The sequence below is a fragment of the Limulus polyphemus genome, unplaced genomic scaffold (assembly GCF_000517525.1).
Source record: "Limulus polyphemus unplaced genomic scaffold, Limulus_polyphemus-2.1.2 Scaffold2629, whole genome shotgun sequence".
Taxonomy (NCBI): domain Eukaryota; kingdom Metazoa; phylum Arthropoda; class Merostomata; order Xiphosura; family Limulidae; genus Limulus; species Limulus polyphemus.
Window position 1 is genome coordinate 48,251 of NW_013668239.1, and position 20,599 is coordinate 68,849.

Consider the following 20,599-nt stretch of genomic DNA (forward strand, 5'->3'; position numbering starts at 1 on the left):
AAGAATTTCTACCTGAAATTATCAAACGAGCAGAGACGTAACAATATGATATACTCTGAAATAAATCATCGACTGTTTTTATCATTGTACTACAAAAACTAACTTCCGCTTCTCCCATGTTGATTTGTCCCTTGTTGAGGATGGCTTACATCTTCATTAATCAAAACTGGTTATAGCTACTCTTCAATTTCTCGTGTAGTTTCAGAAAGGGTGTTTCATACTAAAACGCTTTGCCTAATGTTTGATATTGTAAGTTAATCTTTATTTAATAATTCAAATGCATTTCGAATTTGTAATTGATATGAGAGTAACCCAAACCTATGATATACTAAATGTCAACATTAATCAAAATGACCATGAAAATGTAAAAATTATGAACCTGACAGGTACCTTTTTGTTTTTAGTAGGCTTTCAGAAATACAACCCTTGCAATATGAAAAGACGGAAAATTACCGAAACTACAAACTGCCAAATTCTCACTCCAAATTATTGCTATATTTTCTTAACTATGAATTTAAACTTACTATTATTTGTTAGCATAAATTGTGTTTAAAAATGCATATACGAGGATAAATATCAGGCGCTTACCCTTTTAACATGTCTTTCTCCACACAAAGATGAACATCAAAATAATTAGGGCTCCACCTGTTACACATCGTAAACGAAAATCTGCAGTTACATAATTAAAATAATTATATTCTTGATAAATGTTACCTTAACTTATTTTTGAACATGAAAAAATTAAACATAATGGCATAATCACAACATTTTGAAGCCATTATTTTAGGTTTCAGGCATTATCTTAACTAGATTGCCTTAATTAATGTATTCTTCGTCATCTGAATCATCATTACACAGAGCTGTAATTGTGGCTGGATTTGTGCATCAGGTATCCCTGTCTTATAGAAGTATGGTTGCCTCACACTTACAAACACTGCTGTAAGGCGGCTGGGTGCTGTTGAAACACGAACAGCATCTTGGCTGTTTTCTAGTCATTCGGAAGGTTTGGAGAAGATACTGATTGTAAGAGGAGCTAGGGTTGCAAAAACGTTGAGTTTTTCTCTCTCTCTTATAGCCCTAATATCATAAGCTGATATCAACAGATGCAAACCAAAGCTGTTGTCACTTTCTTTGCCTGGACCCTTTTTTGCAGCACTTCGCACTTAATCTTGTTTTGATAATCATATTTTTTACCATACATGGCAATAATAGAATGCACTGCAGTTTACATTTCTGACTTCTTAACTTTGTAGTTTGTATCTAGTTTGCTAGGTCTTTGTACTTATGATAATATCTGGTACGTGTACTTATTGCTGGTTTCTTTTTATAACCGGAAAATGAGTTTGTTGTGGTATCACGTCCTCTCAAGAAGTACAGTCGTAGAATTGGATAAAGTTGTGGCTTACTGAACAAGTTATAAAGCATGGAAAGGGGTTTCACAAACAGGTGATGAATGTTTTCTTTAGTGGCCTCTAATGAAATATTTTTCCCCAGCAATGGAATAATTATTTAATTATGACTTTGGCATATAAAAAATTAGATTTATCAGATACTACAAAAAAGGCATCCGCCAAATTGACAATCTTGACACTCGCCTGGTAGATAGTGAAAGCTAGTATACCATAGGTTTGGGTGGTCGTGTGAAGTTTTGAAATTGTCATATCACTATTAAGTCTGTAGAAGAAACTGTCGGCCGTCTTTTAAGTAGCTGCCACAGTTGACATTAAAATTCAAAGAGATAAAGAGCATATTTAAGAGATAACCACATTTAAATATGAGATAAACTTCTTTCTGACATTGTTGGATAGTTTTTTTTTAAATCGTAATTCGGTAAGAAAAAACATTTGTTTGCTACAATAATTTTGTAATTTAGAACTTGAAATTTACATCAGTAATTTAGAGGCTAAGCTTAATACTGTTACGACAGCGGAAGTCACGTGAAGCTGATGAGTTTCTCGAACGATCGGGGAAGTCCGAGTGTGATCGAGATGCCCTCTTCGTTAGTATATAAGCCTGGCAGAGAAATGAATGAAGAGAGAGCAGTAGTTACTTTGAGTTCCGTGTAATTTATGATTATGTTAGTTTTGAGCTAGTGAGCCGTAAAGTGTGTGTTTTGCACTCGTCGAGAGCGAGGTTATCGAGATTGTGAATCGCTGTGATTTATAGCGTGTATTATAAAAGTGATTAAGTTAAAAGTGACGAGAAACGTACTGATTGTTGAACTTCTGTATACTAAAAGTTTGTATCGAGGAAGAATAAACTGGTTAAATCAAGAAAGGACTTGTATCGCTGAAGATTCTCGGCAAGAATTTCTACCGGAAACAAACAAACAAGCAGATACGTAACAATACTTTGTTCAGGATTTTTTCTGATCTTTGCAGAGTATAGTTTAACATACATCCTAACAAGGCTTGCATATTCATGGACAGGTCTGATAATTGTTTTGTAACTCTTAAGGATTGTTCTCTTATTACAGCCTAGGACCAATCACACAACAGATTAATACTAGACAAATTTTTTCAGAAAACATAAAAGTCCTTAAATTAAATATGATTATTAGTCTAGAATCATATTTAACGTCTACAAATTAAGCAGTGTTTGCCACCATAAAGTAAACTGTATTATTTGATGTTTATTAAAGGTATCTGAAAAACGTTTTGGAAATGGATTACTTCGAGTTTTAGTTTAATAAGTTTTAATATCACTAGTTAGGTAGTACACTGTTATTTTTGGAATATCATTTCAGAGCATAGATGAACACAGGTTCTGGGTTTCATAATTTTTATTCCAAACAAGTTTATCTTTAACTCCAATATATGTGCATAGCAAATGCTCATAAACAGACATGTGCTTAGTAAATGCTCTTTAACATAATTATAATATTCTTTCCTCTATAAACTGATTTACTAGACATTAATTATCTTTATTTATTCGACTAAAATACTGTCATGCTCAATTTAAACACACTTCAGATAAAGCTTCTTTCAAGTCTTTGATATCCTCATAGATCATCATACAGGTGGAACGGGTCTGACATGATTGAGAACACTCCCTGGTTATAGGTCAGGTAATTCAACTATTGTTTTTTTTTAAATGAGGCATAAAAACATAATGAGTTTATACAATGGCAAAATAACTAAATTTATTGCTAAGTGACATTTTGGGCTTCCATACTTCTTCACACCGAAATACAAACTGTAAAGATTTTAAAGAGACATCTGAATCATACAAAGAACATCACATAGTTTTAACAGTACTATACAGGTTGGTAACATTGTACAGTAATGCTTGTAACGTTATAAAAAACTTTCGAACTAAATAAAAGTAGTACATAATAAATAAAGAATAATAATGTGATAAATCCCGTGGTCATATGAAGATGTAATATTGATAACATTAAATATAAAAAAAAGTGTTAGTTTAATCAGTGGGCACTGAGAGCCCCAGAATATGAATTAGTCTATTTTCAAGTTGTTCTCTTTGTACAGTATCAGGTGGTGCATGTTTGAGTCCTTCTGTAGAGAAGCCATCGATGGTATGTTCTGAGCTATTATTTTTTTTTTACTAAGATGTCCCAAGATTCTATCGCCTAGACGGCGGCCTATTTGTCCAATATATATAATTTTCCACGTCGTTTGAATATAATACAGTAAATTAGGCATTGGGATATGCAAGTGATTACTTAAGTGGTAATTTTCTACTTTCAACATAAGTTTTGAAATGAGACCAAGGAGGAGCAATTGTAATGAGCATGGAATTGAGAGTACAGTAAGGGCATTGACAACTCTGTTGCAGCCATTTCAGGTGGTGGTACTGACCACATGTGATCAATGTGAATGCGTTAATTAGATTATCTTATAGGAAAGAGGAAGGTAATTGGCCAATGCATTGAAAAACTTCAACAGGCAATCAATTTGTGCCTTGAGTAGTGAGTAGTTTTAGCTCTTCTCTCTCCATACAGCTTGACTTGCCAGTATCTAGATCCCAGATCTAACATTTTGAACTATCGGGTTCCTCCCAGTATATCTGTCTTAGAGAGTGCAAAGATCATCATGTTCACCCATTTGAAATCAACCCAGAACCTTAGTGTTCCCTTCGTTTTCCTGAAAACCACTAATGAAAATAGTCACACACTCTCTGAAGGCTGTATGATTCTGTCCTTTAACATCTGTTGTATTTTGATGCTGGCTATGTTTATATTATTCCAGGGAAACCTGTATTATTAAACATACATTATCTACGCCTTTGTGATAGTGAGTTACTTCTGTTTGACCCAGTCAGGCATCTTATCCCACAAATACATGTCCTGGCACTGAGATACTGCCACTGTGTTGAATCGATATTGTGTTCACAATAATCAATCAGTGACCTCAGATATGTTGGCAATTGATTACTTTCTTTTGGATCTACTATGATAAAAGTAACACTACTGATATTATTAGTTCAGGATTCCTTCACTTTGCCTGCCATGCTACCAACTCCAGTGAGAATTAAGATAGCAACACTGGGTCTTCACCCTTCCATGGACAGATCACCGTTTGAACTAATACTACATGCTTTCTAGACAGGAAACAGCATATATTTCATGTGATGGTGGCTCTATTCCTGCATTACATGACATCAACAAAGTAGGCCTTGTCTGTAGTAAACAGAATATCACTTGTGTAGATGGAGATACTGTAACTCCATCCACAAAATAAATTCGTGCAATTAACTGTTTCTGGGCCCAGACAAGCCATCATTGGATGATTTTTTCATATATATATATGCAGTTTACCTTTTGCACAGGTAAAGCTGACTGTGAATTTATACAATATGCCTATCTTTAGGATATCATAAGCCAGAACTAAGGTACGAGGTGACTTCTTTTATTTACCTAGATGTAGTCAGAGAAGTGCCTGTCCAGTTACCATTTGCAAGATTAATGGTTTCACATGGATTACATAACACATGACAAGATTAACATTGTCTTGGCAGCTCCTTTATCAACCACGAATTCTATCTCTCGCCTTTTTATCTTCACATACAACATGCACCACATAATCCTGAGAAAGTTGGGCTGACCACCAAACCTTTTAGTACAAATTGTCTGCTTCATTTCTCCAAGTCAGTGATCAGACTCATCTTGGGAACCTTTGTTTTCTCAAAGTTGAAGTAGCAGCAGCTATAGGAAGCTGCCAACGTTTCTGACACTGTTGTTAGCCTCACGTGCTCAATGGCAAAATATGAGTGTTTCATTCTGAAGTGACACTGTTGTCCACACCAAAAGCAAACACTTTGGTCATGTCTTCCCAAGTGGCATTGGGAAGAAGCATAATTTGCATAATATGTGACACAAGCATCATGGGAGGACCAGGAAAGTTTCGACCATTCACTGGAAGCCAACACGGTTGTGTCACAATGATAGGATGAGTTAGCTGTTTGTTTGCCCTCTGGAAAGTTTGAACTCAGTGTGAGGCACTTACTTGAGTAGGGCAATCTGTCTGAGGAACAGCCAATGTTTTATTTTTCTTATAACATATTTCAAAGCCAAGATTTCAAACTTTGTCACCATAGGAACTATCTCTGTTAGGGTGAGAGTTCTTCTGTTTTTGTGGTGACAAGGCTCTCACATGCTCAAGTGATGCCTCATCATTGGGTTACCCCTAAATAATCGTATCAACAAGGGTATACTCACGATTTTCCAACATCATTGCAGGGTATGCCCTCCTATGCTACTGGCACAGATTGTTCATGTAAGCAGCCAAGTTCTCTGAGATTCTCCTCTCTTTATTTCGATCCCTGAAATCAGCCCAATGCACAGCTTGGTTCTCCATCAGGTCAAAATGTCACTGCAAATCGGCTACAACTATATTACAGTTCTGTAGTTGCACTTCACTCAACTGTTCGATACCATTGTGAGCTGGACTGTTTAAACTCAGGGTCACTTGCAAAACATTACACTCCTGAGGATGATGCAAGATATACCTCGAAACATGTAGAGTGTATGAGATTGTTTTCCAGTCACATCGAGGTTTTTACCACTTTTTAACCTTGTACAGTAAGTTACTATTTTAGTAATTTGGAGACTGGAAACAATCTCATTTTTATTGAATTGTATATAAAATAATCGTTGTTTTTAAAAAAAGTTTTAGATTTTAAGATTGAACATTACACACGTGCCAAAAAAATATGAATTTTTAATTATATCAGAAGTATAGTGGTACTTATAGTAGGAATGGGCCAGATGTGCAATATGTGTAATACAAATTAAAATATCAAACACACTGCAAACAACATGTAAATATGCATGAGTAGTAAACAAACCAACTGCAGAGTAACAAGAGACCAAAGCACTTGAGAAAGTCAGTAGAGTAAAAACAAAAGTTCACAAAATCTACCTGACTGACTAACTAATGTTGTTGGAAAGGCATAGTTCTCTCCTGCTTTCACATTATGCAATTCTAAACGCTCATGACTGAATTACGCTACCTTGGCTAAAAGCGTTTTTCTGAAGTTTACTTATAACCTTGGTAATATCAAGTAATAACAATAACAATTTTAGAACATTACTAACGAGCTAACAATACACTAGTAGCTATATTCTATGATTATGAGAACACTCTGTGAGTTTCCAAGTAACAACCCACCTTTATATCACGTGTGGGTGCACGATTGCTTATGTGCACATACTACATGATCAGCTTGCAGCTATATTAGCTAGATAAAAAAAACAAAACAAAAAAAGAGAACTATGTAGATTTATTAGCTCTAGGTCCAAACTATGATCTAGCCTTTGAAAGCGAAGTTTTCAGTTCTATACATATGACTCAAGGGTTCATAACAGTCAGTGCCTAAGACATAAGTCTCCTACGTGAGGACGAACGTTACCACTACCGAAGTCTGACACGGTTTTACTCATGAGCTCAGGACTGAAAACAAGAACAATTAGCTATATAACTTACCTTTGCATTGTTTTCAAACTAAGTGTAACCTATTGACATCTAAAGTTGTATTTGAAACAGTGCGAGTTTTAAAATATGCCTTTCAAGAAAACAAAATGGGAGAAAATGAGAAAATCGTATTTTGATAAATTTGAAAAGTCTCTGTCCCACTAAAGAGAACACTACTGCAAAAACAGTCATAAGATTTGGAACAGTAATGCTCGATATGCGAAGCAAGCCTTGGCCATTAAGGCTGCCACTCTGGCTAGATGGAAGAAAAACAATAGCAAAGATATCAGTAAAAGCCAGGAAATGTCGAGAGATAGCTCTAAGAAAAGCCATAAGAAGGTTAAGCCTAAAGACAATCACTCTCGAAACTTAGTACCAAGAAAAGCTATGAGGTAAATGTAAGAACAAATTAAATAAAGAATTAGGAAGTAGGAATGGGAGCAACAAAAACTAAGGAAACAAGGAAGGAATGGTGGGTAAACATTACAACACTTGGTGGTTTTGGACACAGTGTAAACTCAAAGTGGGTGTGGCCATCGTCGTGTCCATTCCTACTTCATGTTTCACTTCGAACTTTGATCAATTAATAGATGTGAATTGAGTTTTATCATTAATTAATCCTTTCTAAATAATCAACAAATTTTAAATTTTAAAAATCAGCACTATTGATACTATTATTTTTGCACACCTCTTACCAGTCAGATAGCTATAATGTCTTCCATAAGCAAAATATGACTATTGGAGCTTCCTGTCTCACTTCCGACATCAAACACTCCCCTCCCCTTATGATGTCACGCATTTCGTTAGGGTCACGTAATCTGATTACATACATGTATCTGTACTTCGTTACTAAAACTGAGTTTACAACAGAGAAATTTAACTAAATACTCCTTTCAGTTAGTTTGAACAATTGCCAAGTTACAAAGATCAAATGAAGTAGGAATGGGCAGAACGATGGCCACACCCACTTTGAGGTTGCACCTTGTCAGAAACCACCAAGTGTTGTAATGTTTACCTGCCCATTTCTACCTTGTTTTCTTACTTTTTGGTGCTCCCATTCCCACTTCCTATTTTTTATTTAAAAATAGTTTACACTTGTTAAAGTGCTAACTCACCTATTAGCTAGTGCAAATTGAATTTCAGTATGAATGTATTATGAAACTGACACAAGCTTCTCCTAGCGGTAGCATACAGATAGTAATGGTGTGAAATATTATGCAAATTACCTAGTCACCTCAAGATCTAACTACTAAATAAAAACCCCATCTTAAGCTTAATTAAACAAGTTGTTTCTGATTGTTACACTATATTGTTATTGATCTTGAAGTTGTTTAAATCTGGAATATTGTGTTTTTGTCAGAATTAGGTTTTTTCTTGTTCTTTTTCTAATTCCGTTATTTATTGAAATAGTTAGTAACACTGATATTTATGTTGTATTGTTCATTAACGTATTGTATTGTTCAGGCATGTATTTATTAACTGTGTTTTTGGTAACTGATAAACTTTATATTCCACCTGTTTGAAAGTTTTATTTTGGATTTCGGTCAATATCTAATAAATTAGTTTTTTCTATTTGTTTTATTTTGGTTGTAGGGACTGTTTGTTTTAGTCTGTTATAATTTTGTTAAATATTGAAATATAGATGTTAGCTAAAGGGCAAATGACATTAAGACCAAAAAAGGTTTAATAATGTAGGCCTAGAAAGTTTTAAAATTTTGACATTAAATTTTTCTAGTAAATTCGAGGAGCAGATTATAAATACGAGAGGCAGTGAAAAAGGTTTATTTCTACTTGCTAAAGAGAATCGGTTAGTGTTTTGTTTTCACTTACTTGATCAATCAGCTGACAAGTTTTAAAGTTTAAGTTTACTTTTATGTTAGTGCAGTACAGTTAGCACAGCTCTAAACTTGGCTTACAGGTACCACAATGTTTAAGCTTGCAAACAAACTTTAATTAAGGAAAAAAAGAAACTAATTTTTTATGGTTGCATGGGCTGGAATTTGGATTATTTTCGCCAAATAATTTACAAGAACCCGCCAATGAAAGAACAATGTCATAACTATATAGTAACAATGATTATCATTACTAAATATTACTCATGTGCCACGACTATTTCAGTTGTTAACGTCTCTCTGTAAAATATGAAACAAGAGGGAACACTCAATAGCCACAGCTGTAATTAGATCTCAAATCACTCAAGAGATGGAGCTATGAGCTAAAAATATGTGTACTTGAAAAATACAAAGAAACTCAGAGCCATTCTATGAGCCGCTATGTCTTGGCTAAAAATAACGTCTGTAAGAAAGACAAATAGTTAAAATATTTCAGGGAAAATATTTTTGATTAGGGAGAAGTTCCCCTGTACACTTCTGAATTTAACACTGATTTAAAGCTATAAGAAAAATTTCTTAAAAATAAATATATTTAGCCTCATATTATTCTTTTATAAGGTGGTACTAATTATGATTTAATTTTTCATTATTACGTTGAATATCTGTTTTTTTCTGTGCTTTTTTTTAAATATATTTTCTGTGCTTTTTTTTTAAATATATTTTCTGTGCTTTTTTTTAAATATATTTTCTGTGTTTTTTTTAATATATCGAAAACATGTGCCATTGCTAGGGGATTTGTGATTCTTTCTCATTCTAATCCAAGTTAGTTTGATGGTTACAGTTTAGATTAACGTTGGAGTTTCATACCATTTTAAATTTCGTCTTTTTCATTCTGTTTATAATTTTGATAAAGATACTGAAAAATGACTCTGTTTCATTTTGGAAACTGTGTTGCCCTTGCATATGTACCATACTTTCTCACTTACAAGTTTTCCGGACTGTAAGTTAGTTAATTAAACCTAACACTACTACTACTACTTATAAGTTATAGTATTAATATTATTTCTTGGTGTATATAAATTGTGTGTTAATAAACAAAGTGGTAGTAATACAGTCAACACGAAGCATTATCATTATCTATGGTAATGCTTAGAACAGTATAGTAATTAACCAATCATTTCATCAACTTGATCAAGTTCATATGAGTAATATGTGATTCATAGAGTGAACATTCTTTTACTTTTTTAGTTTTTCTTCTAGAAAGGAAGGGTTTTTCTATTTATCACATACAGTTTATTATGTAAATAAAAACTAGTTTGCCTTAGTTACAAGAAATTTTCAACATTCTTGTGCAAAATATACATGAAACTGACAAGGCATATATATTATAAATTATAAAACATAATGTCTTTATTTTATGTATACCGCTGTGGTGTATATAGGCCTTTGCTATCTGTATTATTATTAATGAATGTAATTTTAAATGTAAACTAAGTCAAGGCATTAAAGTTATATATAACACATAACAGACCATTTTTCCTTAAAGACTGACCTTGCATATAAGGTGTAGTTAGGGCTGAAGCTACCCCAAAATGTACCTTAGCTTCCCCTGTAGCCTCCATACTCAATGAACAGTGCTTAGTTAAAGCTGGTTCACTCCCTAAACACTGTAGTATGTATGCCCTCAAAATGTAGAGTGTAGCCCACCTCAGTTTCCTTGTTGGGAAGAAGCTGGTACTGCCCCTCTTGTATACCCACCATTGAAAAAAAAAACTCGCACTTGATATTTTATCAGAAAACCAACCAGCTGTAATATTAATTGCTGTAATTCACTTTGTGATATATAAGACTTATCCAAGCTATTTTTTTGTTAAAATTTTGTATTTAGTATGTATTTAATACTGTATAGATATGTAAAAATGTAAGAATCAAACTAACAAGTTAATGTAAATGCTATACCATATGTTGTGTTTTTCGTGCATTATACTTATCTGAAGGTTTAAACTACTACTACATAACTTAGCCAAAATGATAAAATGCTCAACTATGCTAATTTTTGTTTTTCTTCAAAATGCCAAAATATGGAGAAGTATAAAGTGCTTATCTATTATGAGAGAAGAATGTAGGTTCTGTTAAGGAGAAGATTGTGATGTAATTATTGAGAAAAGTCTGGAATGTTTGGTTCCCTGATAGTAATGATTTGGGAGCACAGGGACCTGTTTGTAAAAATTAGAGTTAAAAAGTAAGATTATTATTTTCATTTGAAGGAAGAATATGAATAATAAGTTTACCAGGTTGTGTATTAGAAAACTCAAAGTTCAAGCTGCAATATACTGCTGAATTTGTTCAGCACATTTTGCTGAAGGGTTTTATAACTGTGATAGTAAATTTTATTTGGTTAAGGGTAGTCTTATTGGCAAGAGGTGCTACTTACATAGTACCCTGTCTTTGGTCAGAAATTCTACATTAGAGATGGCTACTCCTGAATGTTTGGGGTCTCTGCCCTGGTTATTTTGTTTATGTGTTGAATGAGGTTTCATCCAGGTTGAAAACACCAAATAAGACCACACACACACACACATATATACACATGTGCACACACTTTGTATGTATACTATATTCAGTTTTAGTCTTATTATTGGAACAATGGAAGGCTATTGACTTGCTGTAAAAAAGGTGCATAGGGCTTCTAGAATATCTGGTTTAATAAACCTGTATTGTGTGGTGAAGATAAACAGTTGTACCTTTTTGAAAAAGTGTATTAGAACTACAAGTGATTTGATTCAGGGTTGTAAAATGTAGGAATGTTGATAGGCAGTAGGCTTCCTGTTAAATTATTTTAATACTTCTGGAACTTAGGGTTAGCAGTTATGGTTTGATAAATAGATATGCTCATTAATAGTGAAACTTTGGTATTGAGAACTCTGCAACAGTATATGTAACTAGAGATTATTTTTCAATATTTTAGATCAGAATATGGAGCATTTTGGAAGTGTGTTCAGGCAGGAATGATGTATCTTCTTACTCAGTTATGTAAAATGTTAGTTTTGGCAACATTTTTCCCAACCAGCGATATCAGTGGAGTTGGTAATATTGATGTTGTGGGGGTATGTATATCTTTTCATTTAATTTTCCATAAACATGAAAAAGATTTGTGTGAAGGTAAATCCACTATGTAAATGCTATGCTGTTTTAGTGAACATTGTGCAGGCTTAATTTTCAGAAGTCATATTTTATACTCGCCAAGATTTTATAACAGATCTGTGGAGTATTCTTAACATTTTCATCAGTCATTCATTCAATTTAAAAATCTATCTCGTTTTACCTGCTGAGAACTTTCTGCATTATGAAATATACACACCTTTTCTTTGTCTAATAAACTGAATGATTTTAAAAATATGTAATATTGTTAATTGAAATGGAGTATCTGATTAAATAATATAAGCATGTTTTTGTAACTTGTGGGAAGATATTCCTGGTAAATTTGTAGTGTAGAACATAGAATTAAAAAACAACTAAAACTTGTTGAATATTAGAAGATAGAAGATCTTCCTGTAATTATAAACCTAAATAGAGATAATTGAACAGTCATTGTTTAAAAGTGTCTCATACATAAACTTTATAATGGGTTTGGATTCTATATTAATTTATAGAAGGATTTAGAAGTAACATAAATTATTAAAACTCAAGTATAGAATCACTGTGCTGATATAGGCAAGAGAAAACTTGGTACTTAGTGTGATATTAAGAGAAAAACCAGAAGAAAATAATATCGTGCCCAAAAATGATTGACAAAAATTTTAAGTTTTAAATGGGTTTGGTTGTGGCAGTCACAGTTTTTTATTTTTTGTTCGTGTTTAAGTGATGACAAAACTGTATGTATTTCCACTAATGAAATAGAATATTTCTTTTGGCCTTTTATTGTGAGAATCAGCATTAATTTTAAAAATAACAGTTACGAACATAACATACAGACAACAAGAGACTTTCAAGGCTAGCCCTACACACCCAGCTAACAGAATAATGAAATTTAAACCCACTCTTCAATTTGCAGTGTAAACTCTGGTAAGTTGCTGGCCTCCACTTTTACTGATGGTTGCTCATTCCATAAGCTAATTAACCTGTTAGGAATATACAACTATTTCAATGGGAGCCTGTATATAGCCTGTCTTATTCCAAATATTAAATTGTAAGCTTATCCTGTTATCTTTAGAATACAGCAGTGCTTCTCAATGAGGTTAATGAGATCAGAATCAGGGTGAATGAAAATGATGGTGTGAATGGCAGAGTGAATGAGTATTATCAATTATACAACAATTCAAGAAAAAAAAGTCATTAGTTATTATGTATTCTAGTTGTAGTTTGATAAATGCATATGTTTTTGTTGTTTTCATTCTAGTTGTACTTTGATGTATATTTAAGTCATAATAAAGAATTTTGCATTATAATTTAGTACTTTTTTGTCTTTTTTTTGAACTGGGGTGAGTGAGCTCTTGTGAAAAATTTATAGGGGTGAATGATATTGGAAATGGTTGAGAAGCACTGGAATATATCACAAAGAAATCAGAGTTGTTTATCATATTGGTCTCCCAGATAATCTTGTGAAATTCAATATAAATCACCTTTTACCCTTCTTTTTTAAGGTAAGAGATTTTGACTTCCATCTGTGGAATCATCCGAATCCTCTTTCTCTAAACTTTTCCAATAAAATATCCTTTTTTAAATAAGAAGTCCAAAACTGTACGTAATTTGTCAAGTGAGGAATAACTAGTATTTGTATAAATTTATGTTTTTTACTAATAACCTCTTCACTTATGACAGGCTTTCCAGTGTGCCTATAAAACCTATTAAAGCTTGTATTTTGAAAGCAGTCTTATTATTTTTTAAATAACCAGTAAAATTATATATTTTCAACCAACCTGAACCACACATATAAAATGTATAAGAAAAGTCTTATAAATTGGTAAGTATTTTTGGAAAAATGTATAAAGCTATTTTGGTTCCAAAAATATTGTGAATTTATGAGTGGTTCAGAGAGTAAAAATTGGTTGTTTGCCCAAAAAAACTTCATATAAAGTCTATAAAATCCTGTATTTTTTTATCATTGAGTCTATACAGCTTACAGTATATTTTCATGTTTCAACATATTTTTTCTTAAAAATTGACTTTGAGGAATAATATAGTCAATATGATTGTAAATGTAAATACATCCAAGAATCTAATGGCATGAGTGACTTATCTACCATTATGCCAAGATCATTTTCTTCATTCACACTATTCAGTGGGTTCCCATCTACATTAAATGTTTGATCCAAATTATGGTAACCTCAATGCTTTAGCTTGTATTTGCTATAATTAAAGGTCATTTGTCAACTTGCCAGTTGGTTCAGATCATTCTGCAATACCTGAAACTCCCCAATACAGCTAGAAATACCCAAGTTTAATTTCATCAGCAAATTTATTAATCAATTATACCCCTATTGTTATCATTAATACATATAAAAAAAGAATGTCCCAAACACTGACTCATAACTTTATGTCACACCACTGCACCAAAGGTCCAATTTGACTGGACTTTGTTAATAACAAACTTTTTGCATTATCTCACAGCTACCATAAAAACAGTTTTAGCTGATCTTTTGTTTGGAAACATACATACCCTTTCCACCATCCAAAAAAAAATGTAACAGATTTATAAAGCAAGATTTCGCCTATAATGAATCTCTAATCTTGCTTTATCAGTTTTTGTGAAATATGATATTATAAGAGATTCATTATAGGTGAAATTTTGCTTTATCAATTTTTGTGAAATATGATATTATAAGAGATTCATTATAGGTGAAATCTTGCTTTATCAATTTTTGTGAAATATGATATTATAAGAGATTCATCATAGGTGAAATTTTGCTTTATCAATTTTTGTGAAATATGATATTATAAGAGATTCATTATAGGTGAAATATTGCTTTATCAATTTTTGTGAAATATGATATTATTTTACCTATAATGAATCTCTTATAATATCATATTTCACAAAAATTGATAAAGCAAGATTTCACCTATAATGAATCTCTTATAATATCATATTTCACAAAAATTGATAAAGCAAGATTTCACCTATAAATGAATCTCTTATAATATCATATTTCACAAAATGATTTTGCAGATGCTCTTTTATGTTACTAGCTTTTTTACCTACTACAGAAGTAAGACTAATTGACTTATAATTTTCAAGGCAACTCTTATTACTCCCTTTAAAAATAGGGATAACATTAGTTTATTGATCTTCCAGAAATGAAAGAGTATTTGACTTCTTTCAAAACCCTGGAGAAAACACATGTCTGTTTTTGTTTATTTCAATCTTTCTGTCTTTTTACATATCATCAAGGGATTAATATCTACATGATTCATGTTGATTTCAGAATTTTTTATGGATAGTTCAGGGTTAGTAATATTGATTGAAAAAAAACAGGAAAAAATATAATTAAAAGCTGAGCTATCTGATTGTTTTAAATAAAAACCTTGTTTTCAGCATTTTTTAAGGGTCCAATCCCCATTATAACATTATGTTTATCTTTAATGTATTAAAAAAATCCTTGCTTTTAAGTTTTAACATTATCAGCCAGCTATTACTCATAAGCTTGTTCGTATTTCCTAATTTATTTTATAGCCAAATCCCCAGCTTTTCTATAGTTACATAAATCATCCTTATTTTTGTCATGTATGTTCTTAATAAGCCAATTAATTTTAATCTTACTCATCATTTTTATCTTCAGAGAAACATGCCTTTCTTGAATTAAAAGCAGGTGTTCAAAGAAAATTCTCAAATCTCATTATCTCACTTCACTAATGACAAATTTTGTCTCTTGATCTCAAAGTTGGTTTTCTAAACGTTACAAACTAAAACTTGATTTTTGTATATCAATGTTTAGTAAAATATCAAACCAAATTATGCAGTCATTACTCTTATTCAGATTTTCTATATGTCAACTTTTGTGACCATCCTCAGTAGTGGTTAAAAAATAAATCTTAAAATTGTATTTCCTCTGGTTGGTTCCCTGACCATTTGATTTGCCATAAAAAATAATCTGGAATCATGTTAAGAAACCTCTTCCTCTCCTACACAATCTCAATCAATTCATCTATGAGTCTTCGGTATCCGTTTAAGTAATAACCTTGATCTTGGTGCACTATTGGCATCATCTGTTTGACCAGGTGGTCAATAACATTTGCCAATTGAAAACACTATTGTAGAAACCTTTGATTGTACTTTGTAACCCATGTAGAGTCAACCTGTAGATTGCCGTGTTTTTATCTGCAGCTTATACCTTATTCCTTTTTTTAGAGTGCATCTTTAAGACTATTATCACCATTAGATAACTTATAACCAGGAATTTCAAAATAGTTCTTAGTATCAATGATCTTCAAATGTAACTGTTTCATTTTTACATACAATATTGTAGTCTTCATATTAACTTGATCCAAGAACTCATCCACTTTGTTCCTAATACTCATAACATTAGAATAATAGCAGCTAACTTTATTCTCATGTCTACTATGTTTTTCTTTAAACCTGATAGGTATATCTTTAGAATTATTCTTTAATTTATGTTGTTTGTCTTCTTTTCCAAATCTCTCCTTTATTTAGTTGTCCTACTAGTTTTTCTTTCCAGTTTTCCAAACTTCATCACCACTGTGCATATTTAGTTTCAAACTACCTTCAATGAAATTCTTCAGAGCTTTCTCAAACATCTTACTATTGATCCTGCATAAATGGAGCAATCTAGCTATTTTAGTAAACCTTTGATAATGGGCAGGTGCCAGAAGATTTGGGAGGATAGAAGTTAGCTCCAGCCAAGACACTTTAATTTTTCTAACAGGGTGATCAGCCCTTGGAATAGGCTGCCTTCATATGTGGTGGATGCAGTATATTTAAAATGGTTTAAGAGTAGGCTTGATAAATACTTAACTGATAGGGACTGGTTTTAAGTTTTTTTCTAACTTTAGTAGCTATGACAGCCTAGATGGACTAACAGTCCCTTATTGTTTGTAAATTTTATGTTATAAATGTATAATTCAAATTTACTGTGAAAACTATCCCTCAGGTCTAACCAGCCTATCTGTTTATCTAAATATATTTGTGATTAATGCTGGATGATTAACTTGACTGATCTATATATTATACTACTTATCAGCATTGATTACATTGATTATGTCATGTAAAACAAATGATTAATAGGCCTTTCTTCCAGAGCTTTGGATGACAAGTTTTGTGCGCAGTGCTTACCTTTACATTCCTATTGCTGGGGCTTCACATTTTTTTCTATGTTTTGTGCATGAGGATCACATTTATCAATTCCATTATTTTATGGATGACTGGCTCCTTCTGCCTCCATTCTTCATAGAGTCATCCTCACACACCCAACTTCTCCTCAGAGAAGCTGATCGGGTGGGTTGGTTTATCAAGGTGGAGAAGTCTGTTATCCACCCCCACTCAATATCTTGTTCATCTGGGGTGTTTTACAACTCACATCTCTGTCGAGTCCAGCTTTTTCCTCTTTGTCTTTAATCCATGGAGTTTTTAGTTCAGCACCTCCTCTCTATCAGCACCTTCTCTCCCTGTGTGAGAGGTTCTGTTTCTGTTGGAGACTTGGGCATCACTGGAGGCACATATCCCTTTGGGCCATAACCATATGTGTTCCACTTGGCCATTTGTTTCAGGAGGAGTTAGGTGTTTACATCAACCTTTTGGTACACCTTGTTGTTCTTTGGTTGATGGTTAATTTTCTGTCATTTATGCAGGGCAAGATAGTTATAAATAATTCCATCAACTCGATAGTTGTCTCTTACATTACCAGTCAAGGGGGCACTTGATCATGGTTCTTATGTTCGTTCACTCTAGATCTTCTCTTCTGGGCTCAAATGTGTTTGGTTGCTTATCACATACCAGGTGCCCTCAATCTTGTCACAGATCATCTGTACTGTTCCAACAAGATTCTATATATGGAGTGGTCTCTCAACCCCAATTGGATATTCCCCAACTAGGTGCATTTGCCTTGTATTGAATGCCTAGCTTCCTCTCTTTTCATCCCCAGTTCCACATCCTTTGGCTTTGGCCATGCATACCTTCAGCCAGGATTGGAAGGACCTTTCCTTTATGTATACCCTAGCATCAGTTTTATACCCTGAGTAATTTCTCTCCCTCCAATCAACTCATTGTCAGGTTCATCTTGTGGATCCTTTCTGGCTGGCTCTACTATGGTTTTTGTCCCTTCTCCAGGAACAACCTCAATTACTTTTCTTTCTCTCCCTGTTTCTCCTCTGGCAACCTCACTCAGTGGTGCTTCTTCCCTCTGTTCCCACACTCCGGCTTCACATGTAGCATTTGTCTGGTCCTTTGTGAGAGGTTCGAGAATATCCACACATATAGCATCCCTGTTGTTTCACACTGTCCATTCCTCATCCATGTCTGTATATCAACATAAGTGGAGAATATTCCGTCTTTAGTGTATTCAGCATGGATTCTCCCATTCCTCATATCTTTTTACATGGTTGTTTGACAGGGGTCTGTCTGTTTTGACCATTGCAAGCTGTAAGGCAGCCCTGTCATCTCCCTTTAGTTTTTCCTTCCTTCCATATCCCATATCTACTCCTGCTCTAATCCATATTTTCTCCTGTGTCCAGTCTGTGCTTTATAATGTTTTGTGTTGCACACACTTCTGTGGCTCTTGCTCCTGTTTGTTTATCTATTGGAATCCATCCATTTTTCATGATATTCACCTATCACCCTTACCAGTTGGGTTCATCAAGTTATCTGTACTGTGTATTCCTCCATTTATTCTGAACCTTGCTATTTGTTCTGTGTATCATCCCATCTGATCCATCACATCCCAATGTCTTTCTTTGGAGGTGGTTATCCAGGCTGGCATGTGAACCACTACCCACATCTCAGTGTCATGCTACTTACACTATCTGGGGGTTTCCTGCTCAACTGGATATTATCTTCCCTCTGAAGCCATTGTACATAAAGTGGATAAGTTATTGTTTGTCCTTTTTTTATTTTTGAGGGACCTGCTTCACATATTATGGATCCTGTTTTTTAGTGAGTTTTGCCTGTCCAGGTATACTGATATCCAAAATCCACACCATGAAATCTATAAGGTCTATCATGCTCACTGTTGAGATGGGGTGTTCCATAAAACTGCTTGCAGAATCTTGCTCTTGGTATATTATATCTTAAATATGTTGTACCAGACCCTATACACATGGACTAGCATGAGTAAAGCAGAAAGAGATTCATGCCCATCTCTACATTCCTTAGATTTCTGGAATTGGGAACGTTCTGCTTTTCAAAATAGGGTTTTATGGTCACCCATTGCACTTTCTCTGGAGATGCATTCCTCCAGACTCTCCAATGTGTTTCTTCCCCTCTTTTTTCCCAGTGGAGTACAGTAGTCCTTACCTTTTCCAGAGCCTAGCTACTGGGGTGATGGATCATGGAGGAATCCTCCTGAGTGCGCACAATTCCACTCAATCGAGAGTAGAGTGGTGTTTTGCCATGGGTCTTATGTTTTATTCCAGATGCTGCCAGTCTGAACTAGATTTTTCTTTCTATTGTGCAGTTTGCCCCTCCAGTTGGGAACCCTCTCTTCTACCATCTGGATGCTGGTTCTTGGGTGACTGGTTTTGGTTGGAGCTGGACCTGCCAATATAAATTCTCATATGTGAGTGGCTGGGAACTTGCTCCTACTGTGAACTGAATGTTACATTCCCAGTGCCAATTGGTTTTAGACTGGAATTGACCCTTGTTGTATTTCCACCTTCCTGATGTCATCTGGATGTAAATTCCTGGAGTTTATTGTTCCAGGTTGTGTTGGATTTACACATGTGTTGGTGTAAGTTTTGGAACAGAGACTCCTCATCCCTTCTGGTTCTTACACCTGAGGTGAATGGTTGAGGACCCTCCTCCTGCCAGGGGCCAGTCAAAATCCTCCCGGTGCCACTGGTCTTGACTGGAGTTAACCTTTCAATTAAGGTCCGACATGCCATAGCTACTCTACACACATTCCTCTTCCTTTTGTATTTGGGATGGATCACTTGTTCTGTTCTTTGATTGCAACACAACACTGGTTGGCTCCACTTGGGTGAAGAGTAAACCTGGTTCAGATGTGGTGCAGTCTCCCATGGATGTGTTTCCTCCACTAGAGGTGGCACACTTCACGAGTTCTCTTCAGATACTTTTGTATGGAGCTCATCTAGGTAATTTTACACTGGTTCCTTCACCTGCTCAATGTGGGATTCTAGCTCTAATTGTGAGAAAAGGTAAGTAATCTTTTCCTACACTGAAAATATATTTCTGATATATACTTACCTCCACTGACACTTCTCACCCATCCTTCCCACTTCTGATTTGGGTTTTCATGCCTAATTTTGAAGGTAAGAATTCTTTAAACTGCATTAATGAATAATTAGAGTTGTTTAAACATTTGTTTAACAAAAAGTTAAAGCTTGGAATGGTCTATCCTTTCATTGAGGTGTGTGTGTCTGTGAGACAGACTAGTTTCGGAGAATTCCACTCCTCATCAGTGGCCCTGGACACTACCACCAATGAAATATCAAACCAAGCCTTCATACTAGTGAGGTATCGAAAATCAAACTGGTGTATTTACGTGTTTTACACTCACCAAAAAGAAACCTATCGTTCTATAGGATTGCTACAAGTTCTTCAAATACCTATAGAATGATGATTTTGTTGATTTGATGATTGATTCTGTGTGAGAATAAACTCTCAGTATAAACCATTTTTTATATCTAAGTTGAATAGAAGAAAAAAAA

At 34.0% G+C, this 20,599-nt stretch overlaps 1 protein-coding gene across 3 annotated transcripts in view; it reads left to right on the top strand.

Annotated features, from left to right (window-relative positions):
• Positions 1-9,532: 9,532 nt before the first annotated feature.
• The window catches only part of LOC106467483 (transmembrane protein 147-like), a 38,029-nt gene continuing 26,962 nt past the window's right edge, over positions 9,533-20,599 (top strand). For 2 of the 3 annotated variants that reach the window (XM_022395681.1, XM_022395680.1), the window contains exons 1-2: positions 9,533-9,764; positions 11,733-11,871. In XM_022395681.1, the coding sequence (XP_022251389.1) occupies positions 9,688-9,764; positions 11,733-11,871 (216 nt within the window). In that variant the 5' untranslated portion in view covers positions 9,533-9,687. The remainder of the gene's footprint in view (positions 9,765-11,732; positions 11,872-20,599) is intronic. The other variant, XM_013927841.2, reaches the window with a different exon arrangement.